A 9,779-nucleotide genomic window follows, 5' to 3' on the forward strand; every position below is an offset into this window, starting at 1 on the left:
TGCAGGGAACGGTGCAGGACAAATACCGGGGAGTCAACCTTTATCAGTCTTCCTTGTCCTTTTAATTTTCAAGGGAAACTCGTAGCTGTTCACCCAGGCCAGGTCCCGCCTTTCTCCGTCACGACCCCTCCGCCGGGTGGCGGCGGGAGCGTCATCCCGGGAGCGACGCGCGCGGGGCACTCTGGGAGCGGAAGTCGGCGGCCGCGCGGCGCCTGCCGGGCCGGAAGAGGAGGAGCTGGGCCTGGAGGATCCGCGAGTGTGCCCGCCGCTGTGGCTGCCTGTGTTTGCGGGTCGCGGAGAGCGGAACCTGGCGGGCGGGGTGTGTCGCGATGCCGGAGCTGGCGGTGCAGAAGGTGGTGGTCCATCCCCTGGTGCTGCTCAGTGTGGTGGATCATTTTAACCGGTGAGCGGGCGGCGCGGGGCGGCTGCGCGGGGCCGGCGGCTCCTCCACTGCTGAGTCACGGACGCTCTGGGAAAGGCGAAGCGGCCGCAGGAGCGCTGATGAGCGGAGGGCGGCCCTGTCTCGCCGAGGGACCCAGGCTAACCGCGGTTCAGGAAGCCCACGTCACCCAGCATTGTCCCCCTGCGCCGGCCGGCACTCCGGGGATTGGGCTGCCCATTTCCTCTATCCTGGTCCGTAGGCTGCTAGACTATGGGAGCAACAACCTTCAATTGGCCCTGGTCCCCCAAAGCCTCGTGCCCATCTGTCACCCTATCTCCCTGCCCCGTCTCGTAGGAAAGCCCTTCTGATTCTAGCTTCTGTGCCTTTGAAGGCTGTCACCGAAATTCTGGTCTCGGCGCCCTGGAAGAGCTATGGTTTTTCACTTGTGAAAGTTTCTGAGCTGGAATCTGGTTCAACAATATCCTAAAACGTAGATGAGGTATCCAGGTTTTCTTTTAAAAATGAGATCAGTTGGAGACTGTGGCATTAATGAATTAGATAAGAAAACATCCCCAGATGTTTCTCCCGCCTTCCCTTGCTTGTTTTCAGGCTGTTCATCCCGCCGGACCTGTTACACGTGTTCGTACGTTTTACAAAATAATTACTTGAATTAGCAAATGTAAAGAGGGACTCAGTGGGGGAGCAACTGCTGTTGTGTCAGATTTTTAAGTGCCCATTCATTCTCCAGCGTTTTGCTTTGTATAACTCCTAAGTCCCCAGTTCAGTTCCTTTGCCTTGTAGGGCGCTCAGCCTAACAGGATATGCTTGCTTTCCCACTGTACAGTAATTGCTATTTTTCTTCCATAGGATACTAGGGGTGCTGATGGGGCAGTCACCATGTCAGTTCAAACACTTGTTAAGGGTACAAACGGACACTGCTAGCTGCTGTGTCAGATAACGAATGTAGGGTTTTGTAAAAGACAAATCGATTTTTGTAAGCCAAAAGAAAAGCCAGGAAGTGTGGGCGTTAACTTTGAAGTGTGCAAACCCAGTGCCTAAGTTTTCCCAAAAAAATCAGAAGCACCAGGAATACAGAATCCTTAACTTTGTTTAATACAAACCCCTTAGTAAGCATTTATAAATTTGCCAAACCATGTGATTCAATTAAACCAATGTGAAACCAGCAACTGTTGAGAAATCATAGTTCATTTCACAGTGGGTTTTGTCTTTCCTCTGAATATAGAGTTGTATTGTGTCTGTGTCTCACTTGCTACACTTGTAGCTCCTTAGGACAAAATCACTGAGGTTTGATACAGAGATAAAAATCCTGAAGTAAAATGTTTCTCATTCAGTGTGTGATTAGTCACCAGCTCACTGTTGACTTCTTTCTAATTAAGCCATTCAGAACGCCCACAGATGACATGCACAAGCCTCTGGGTCAGAATCACTTTCTGAGCCCCTAGCTCAGCGGTTCTCAACCTGTGGGTCGTGACCTCTTTGGGGGGTCGAACGATCCTTTCACAGGGGTCGCCTAAGACCATCGGAAAACACATATATAATTACATATTGTTTTTGTGATTAATCACTATGCTTTAATTATGTTCAATTTGTAACAATGAAATTGGGGATCACCACAACATGAGGAACTGTATTAAAGGGTCGCGGCATTAGGAAGGTTGAGAACCACTGCCTAGCTGGTTCAAAGATTTATAACATCTAGTGGGGCCTGCCGACATGGTGTAGGTGTACCAGAGAGCAGTTAGCATCAAGTTGGACAATAAAACTGGTTTTACTTCAACATCTTTATCCCTGAAAAGATTCAAGGAGAGAGAAGATGGGAAAAGTTTAAAAGAGAAAGGGAAGGGGGGTGGGAGCGGCTGGCGAGAGGTCAATGGGGGAGAAAGGAGACTTATGTAATACATTAAACAATAAAGAACTTAAAAAAAGAATAAAACAGAAAACAAATAAATAAAAGACAAAGGTAAACTGCAAAGAAAAAGATAAAATTAAATGTGGTGACATAACTTCAATATGTTTTACAAACATCAACCAAATAACATTTTAAAACTCTAAAGATAGGGAGAGTTTTCATTTTCTCCATTTAAAATTTGTATAAAGTTTGAGATTTTTTCCAAGCTTATATTACTTTCCATTTAACAGTGAGTAAAAACTGCCAGTGTAAAAAGTTCATGAATTACTCATTATATTTATTAGAAATTAATGTTAAGGAGTAACCTGACTCTATTACATTTGTTTAGTGGGATTAGTTTCCAAGTAAACTCACTCAGTTGTACCTGTACGTGAATATTTCCTGTTGAGTATCTACTTGTTGGCACATCCTCTGTGTATCTATTAGACTGACCTTCTCCTTTCTCATTCAGAATAGGCAAGGTTGGAAACCAGAAGCGTGTTGTTGGTGTGCTTTTGGGGTCATGGCAAAAGAAAGTACTGGATGTATCTAATAGTTTTGCAGGTAAAAGACAAATTTTACATTTTCTGAGCATGGTTAAAATGTCAATTAACTTTGAAATTAAAAGCGACATTTTGTGTTTTCCATTTTTTACTGCAAACCAGAATTCTAATTTAAGAATTGCTGTGGTATGAAAAGAGAGGCTAAAGGCTACACACTAAAGTGGGTAGTAAATATTTTAAACTTGCAGGCCATACAGTCTCCATTGCAACTGCCCAGCTCTGCTATTGTAGCAGGAAAGCAACTATAGACAGTATGTAGACAAATGGCAGCTGTGGTCTAGTAAAACTTTATGTGTAAAAATAGGTAATTGTTGTCGTTTGTAAACCTATGCACTACTATTAACCGCGGTTATGGGTTAGCAAAGAAGAGATAGAGGCCATTACCCTTTTATTCTGTTTCATGAATCTTTATAAGAACATTTTAATGTATGTCATGATTAAAGCAAAAAGAACAAAATAATTGTTGGCATGACCCCTGGACTAAGGGTAACTAACTCCAGTGTCTAAAAGGACCAGATAGTGTTAGTTGCCAAATGGAAAATATTAGGAAGTGATGGGGCTTTTAACATGTCCGTTTTAAAGGGTTCAGCCTCTCCCTGGCCAGTTGTCAGCAGGTCTGATTTTTCAAGAGAAGCCAGAAGTCTGGATTTTTATGTGAAATTTCCTAGTTGTTAATGAGAGCAATTCAAAAATAATTTCAATACTGTGTTGGACAAACCCACCTACGTGGATCATATCTGGCCTAGGGGTCTCTGATTATGACCTGTGCTCTAGAATTCTACCTAAAATAAATATTGCTTTTTTTTTTTTTTCCTGTTTAGTCCCTTTTGATGAAGATGACAAAGATGATTCCGTCTGGTTTTTAGACCATGATTATTTGGAAAACATGTATGGAATGTTTAAGAAGGTCAATGGTATGTCGTGTGTGTGTGTGTGTGTGTGTGTGTGTAAGATCTTGTGGCATTGATTTACATTATCTTTAAGTGTGTGTACAACATTTTTTCTTTTTTAAGTATTCCCTTTTCTTTGGTTAATGTCAAGGGCCTTTTCCTTAGCTAGACTTTAGTAAGACTAGTGTTTGTAGAAGAATGAGGAAGAATAAATAAGAAACTAGAAAAGCAAGTTAAGACCACCTAAGTTTTAGGGGAGAGAGGTAGCCCTCTGCAGCAGAAATCCAAAGAACTACCAAATAAAATCCACCTGCCCCTAGAGCTTTAGTGCCGCCAGGATAAGTATATTTCTTCATGTGTATTATTTTCATTTTATTTCATTACAGCAACCATGTTGCTTTGAAAATGTTTATTCCTGTAACACTTACAATTGCAGTCTATGTGACATGAACCCATATTTATATGTTGCCTTAGAATTATTTTCTGATTGCTTTCATTGTTGACTGGTCTCCTAAACTAGTCTGAGATGTGGATGTCTGGATTTCCCTTGCTGCTTATTTTCTGAAAATTCTTTTGAGTTTTACATTTTATAAGTCAACATTTAAAATAGATGTCTTAAATTCTGAAAAGGCTAGTGAGCATAATAACTGGAGTTCTTACCCTTTCTGAGGGAATTACATAGATCTTTAACAATTCAAACCCACTTAATTTTGTTTCCTTTCCAGCCAGAGAAAGAATAGTTGGATGGTACCACACAGGCCCTAAACTACATAAGAATGACATCGCCATCAATGAACTCATGAAAAGATACTGCCCTAACTCAGTGAGTGCACTCTATCCTTGAAACTCTTGAATGATAGTCTTTGCCAGTTTACTTAAGTAAGAGCATCTTAAGAAGGATTTGAACAGCAAAATCATTTTGTTACTGTTTCTGTGTAAGCCTGTGTTAATTTTTAGTGTTTTGTGTAATATGCAATAACCCAATATGTTTAATAAGTAACAGTAGACACCTGCTAAGTGCCAGGTATATAAGTTATCTCCCTTAATCCTCTCTGTAACTCTGTGGGGCTGTTATCCTCTTTACAATGAGGAAACTGAGGTTTAAAATGGTTAGTAAGGTCTCATAGGTGGTGTGACTGGGATTAAAATGTTGGCTGTTTTAACTCTGATTTCCTTGAGTTTGATCACCATATTATAGACTACCTCTCAGCTTATTAATTAACTAGTGCCCCAGTGCATGGATTCGTGCACATTGAAAGGAAATTAATTAGAAGGCGGCTGGCAGGACGTGACTGGGCCAGATGGGCCGGACACACCCTAGAGCCAACCTCCTGTGGTCCCTCCCCGGCAGGTGGGGTCCCTTGGCCTGGCCTGTGGGGATAGGGCCAAAACCAGCTCTCCAACATCCCCCGAGGGGTCCCAGATTGCGAGAGGGCGGTTCTCAGGTGTCGTACCCTGGAATTGGGTTCCCTCCTCTCTGGTTCCGGGTGCGTCACCCGAGAACCGCAGCTGCCAAGTCACCACAGCTAGGCAGCTCCTGCGTTGAGCATCTGCCCCCTGGTGGTCAGTGCTCATCATAGCTATGGGTCGGATGCTCAGACCATCACTTAGACTTTTATATAGAGAGAGATGGGAGTGGAGAACAAAGCAAATGATGAGATAATTTGCATGTAAATTCTGGCTTTTGTCTGGTTGAATGAAATCCTTCAGTACTCATGATCAGAAGAATGACTGCTGTCATTCCTATATACTCAGTGTGAGGCGGTTTGCTAAGATGTGTTTTTCTGCAAGGTATTAGTCATCATTGATGTGAAACCAAAGGACCTGGGACTGCCCACAGAAGCATATATTTCAGTGGAAGAAGTTCATGATGTAAGTCATCTTGCTATGAGTCTAGAATAAATAGATTTGATACTTAATAGGCAGTTGTTCGGGGTTTTGTTTTGTTTTTCCATTTTCAAGTCAACAAATCCTTTATCTCTTTATAAGAAAGAGAAGGTTGTTGATGTCTGTTAACAGTTTGATATTATGGTTTTTCCCTTTGAGTGTTTGAATAGCCACGTTTTAGAAACGAGAGGACCATAGAGACCTAAAGTCCCCTTTTACAAATGAAATTTAGGCCCAAAGTAGTTAAGTGATTGCCCAGAGATGTTCACAGCAAAGTAAATGCAGAACCTGGTGAGCTTAGCCTTAATCTAATGCACTTTCCACTGTTGGGCCTCCCTGGGCCACTATTCCTTTCCCCTTGGAGATTTTCAATCCCTAATGGGTAGCATAGGTTTTCAAATAGAGTAGGTCAGAGCTGGCTGGGGCTAGATGGCAAGACCCATCTGTGTGATTTGACACCTGGATACTCAGCCAGTACTTGCTCTCAGGTTCATTAGCTTGTGCTTTAAGTATAGCTAGAAAGAGCTGCCAGAATATATCTTTTCTCTATTTCCAGGAAAATTGAATTCTAACTCTAAGATAGGATTTGTAGTGAAAACATGTTTGAAGCATAAAATATTTGCACTGAGGATGTGCAAGTAATTTAATCTTGAATGTCCAAAGTCAAAAGCCTGAGGAATAATTAAAGTCTGTCTTTAGCTTTAAATATGTAGTATAAATAAATAAATAAATAAATAAATAATATATGTCCTTATATTCAGTTTTTAAATCTGGAGAAAGACATTTTAGGTTAGCTTTCTGCAAATGCTCCTTGCCCTGAGCTCTATCTTCCTATTACTCTTTTTGCCTTGCTACAGGGAGCTTAGATCTCAATTTATTGTCTAGTTGCCATAAGGCTTTCATTCCTGTCTTGATACAGCTGTTTTTAAGTTAATCTTTACCCTGCCCCTTTCAAAAAGGAATCTGAGGTGGCTTACACTCATGCATGCATGCATGTACACACACCAATGAAGCAGGAATTTTAAATAGTGGATGGACAGGACATAAGGGTCATTTATAAGATGAAACTTGGAGAAAATTAGTACCTAAAAAGGCATGCCATGACATCCTCAAGATCATTAAAGTCTCTGATCATCCTGGCCGTCAAAGGCAAGAGGAAAATTGCATTGGCAGGATTTACACTGTCATGGATAAAATAACAGCTAAGGCTTATGCCGCTTGGTAGAAGTTAAGTGACTTACCCAAGGTCCTGCAGCTCCCTGATCACATGCATGGCAAAGCCGGACTGTGAACCCAGGCAGTCTGGTTATAGCCTTTTCAAGAGATGTACAGCCTCTTCTGACACTAGACCTGAGGAAATTATCTCCGAGTCTCGTCGGGAAATCCCTAGGTGATGCAGTCGACCACATCCCCAAGCAGATCCTGTGATAAATTCAGGCCACCAGAAAGTTGTTCTGACTGCATCATTTTGGGGCTCTGCTTTGTTTGATCCAAGGGACAATAAGTGGTTAAATGTTATGTTTCTGACCTGAGCTCGTATTGCCTTTGCTAGAAAGAACTGTATACTTCTTTTATTTTCATTGACTTCAGGGAGGAAGAGAGAGAGAGAGAAAGAGAGAGAAAGAGAGAGAGAGAGAGAGAGAGAGAAACATACATCAATGATGAGAGAGAATCATTGTTCAGCTGCCTCCTGCACTCCCCCTACTGGGGATTGAGCCCGCAATCTGGGCATGTGCTTTTGACCAGAATCAAACCCTGGACCCTTCAGTCCGCAGGCCAGCACTCTATCCACTGAACCAGAGCAGCTAGGGCAAGAACTATATACTTTAAAAATCAGCCTAATCCAGACTTGCCTGAGTGTCCATCCCCACTTGTGGGGTTGAGAGGATTATCAAGAATTTCCTCAGAAACGAGCTCGTGATGCTCCAGCAGACTCTGTCACGTTAGTTTAGAAGACTAAGCTTTCAAAGCAAATCTTATCCACTCTTGCCATGGAAAACCCAGTAATGAACCCATGAAGTAATTTGATTTAAAACAGGAATCAAGGTGTGGAAAGGAACTTGTGTCAATTTGTAAGCAAATAACTACAGTAAAGCCTTCTCTCCCAGGATGGAACTCCAACCTCAAAAACATTTGAGCACGTGACCAGTGAAATTGGAGCAGAGGAAGCTGAAGAAGTTGGGGTCGAACACTTGTTACGGTGAGACTTGGGATGGCGTCAGACTCATAAGCAGCCCAAGAGGCTGCTCAGTGTAAGGGAGAGAGCTGTATCAGGAGTGCAGGGACATGGGCTCTAGACCTGTGTCATCTCTAAAGTGTCCTGAGTTACGATTTATGACTTTGTGGATGTACACCTTGTGTGGAAACTATAACGCTGACTGGGAAAGGAACAGATGTGTGAAGAAAGTATAGGCATGTTTTCTTCTAAGGTGACCTTTTCAGTGAATGTAGCTAGCCAGTTTTCTGCAGAGAATCTACTTGGGATGGGCTTTATTTTAAAGTACTCTACTTCTATAACCCTGATTTATTAAAAAATGTCATCATTTTTTTCAGTAAGATTTCTTTCAATTCAAAATGTTACTGCTAATTTAAACTTCTCGCAACATTGTATAGATGCAGGTGGGGAAAATGCTACCTTTGTTAGGAAAGTTGGAGGTGAGAGGTTTTTTGTGTTTTTTTTGAAACAAATTTCATTTTGGCTCTCTCTTTTCTTTTGAAAAATGACCTGTGATAAGAAAAACAAAATATATGCCTCCCAATGAAAACAAAGTTAAGCCAATTTATACTCAGATCTCTGTAAAATGGAGGAATAACTTTTTTATTTTTTAAACTTGCCCCTTCCCACAAAGCTAGGTGTTTCCTTAGAATGTAAGAACCTGGGAGGTTATACAGTAAGTACACTGATGCTTTTTCTTGCCCTTCTTGTGGGTTATTACAGAGACATCAAAGACACTACTGTGGGCACTCTTTCCCAGCGGATCACAAACCAGGTGCATGGTTTGAAGGGACTGAACTCCAAACTTCTGGATATCAAAGGCTACCTGGAGAAAGTGGCTACAGGCAAGCTTCCCATCAACCACCAGATCATCTACCAGCTGCAGGATGTCTTCAACCTGCTGCCAGACGTTAGCCTGCAGGAGTTTGTCAAGGCCTTTTACCTAAAGACCAACGACCAGATGGTCGTGGTGTATTTGGCCTCCCTGATCCGTTCAGTGGTTGCCCTGCACAACCTCATCAACAACAAGATTGCCAACCGGGATGCAGAGAAAAAAGAAGGGCAGGAAAAAGAAGAGAGCAAAAAGGATAGAAAAGATGACAAAGAGAAAGATAAGGAAAAGAGTGATATAAAGAAAGAAGAGAAAAAGGAGAAAAAATAAAACATGTAGCTTTTTAATTTGTAAATTAAAATCTTATAAACTAACTTGTGTGCCGCCAGAGGGTTCTTTTCATTTAAGTGCTTGTTAAAAAGCTGTATTGACAAGAGCTCTCTGCCCCAGGTCACTCTTGCTGTGGCATTACATGGAAGTGAATGGATAGAGGGACTGATCTCGTACCTAAACTACAGCATAGGATGCTATGAATTGGGATTACGACAGCTCAGGATTCAGACTGACAAAAGTACACAACATTTTTGGTACTCTTCATTCTTTTATCTATAAAACCAGGAGTTGAATTTTCCCCATCTCAAAAGACTCTTGGGCTCTGTTTCTGGCAGTTTGCAAAATTGCTAAGTGGAATGCGTGAATTCCAGAAGTGCTCTGCCTCCAACACCTCTGAGTTCTGACCCTTCTGAGCTCCGTTGAGAATATCACACCACGGGACACAGGGACCTTGAGCTCTGGCATTCTCGGGGCTTGGGATCCAGCTCCATGTATTGTTTACCTTAAAGACAATTAAATGGCTTGGTTTTTAAGTCTTGTGTTCTAGTCGTTTTTGACTCTGGGAGTGGCAATCTATTATATTCAGAAGCAGCCAAAACAATCTTTAATTGAAACTGCCTTAAAGAAGTATTTTAGACTTGGAATCTTTTATGAAAAAGAATCTCATTCCTTTCAAAAACAGTCTGCTATAGCTAGGTGAGTTCTTAACTCTGCCTAGAGGACCTAGGTCCCCGTTTGTGCCTCACCTCTGTGAAGTCCCTAGAGCAG

General features: G+C 42.1%; 1 protein-coding gene across 2 annotated transcripts; it reads left to right on the top strand.

Annotated features, from left to right (window-relative positions):
* Positions 1-202: 202 nt before the first annotated feature.
* On the top strand, positions 203-9,544 carry PSMD7 (proteasome 26S subunit, non-ATPase 7). Of its 2 annotated transcripts, XM_059667611.1 has the most exons (7): positions 204-403; positions 2,764-2,855; positions 3,676-3,768; positions 4,470-4,567; positions 5,536-5,616; positions 7,740-7,831; positions 8,570-9,544. In XM_059667611.1, the coding sequence occupies exons 1-7, from the start codon at positions 330-332 to the stop codon at positions 9,006-9,008; spliced, it is 969 nt and encodes a 322-aa protein (XP_059523594.1). In that variant the 5' UTR covers positions 204-329; the 3' UTR covers positions 9,009-9,544. The 2 variants fall into 2 exon arrangements, with proteins under 2 accessions (XP_059523595.1, XP_059523594.1); XM_059667612.1 differs by lacking the exon at positions 5,536-5,616 and having other exon boundaries at positions 203-403.
* Positions 9,545-9,779: the final 235 nt, after the last annotated feature.

This window comes from Myotis daubentonii, chromosome 15, assembly GCF_963259705.1.
Source record: "Myotis daubentonii chromosome 15, mMyoDau2.1, whole genome shotgun sequence".
NCBI lineage: Eukaryota > Metazoa > Chordata > Mammalia > Chiroptera > Vespertilionidae > Myotis > Myotis daubentonii.

Excerpts from the sequence above, each read along its gene's own strand:
- PSMD7 (XM_059667611.1), top strand. The coding sequence starts at position 330 with ATGCCGGAGCTGGCGGTGCAGAAGGTGGTGGTCCATCCCCTGGTGCTG. Across the intron at positions 404-2,763 it reads GTGGTGGATCATTTTAACCG|AATAGGCAAGGTTGGAAACC; the intron begins GTGAGCGGGCGG and ends TTTCTCATTCAG. Across the intron at positions 3,769-4,469 it reads AATGTTTAAGAAGGTCAATG|CCAGAGAAAGAATAGTTGGA; the intron begins GTATGTCGTGTG and ends TTTCCTTTCCAG.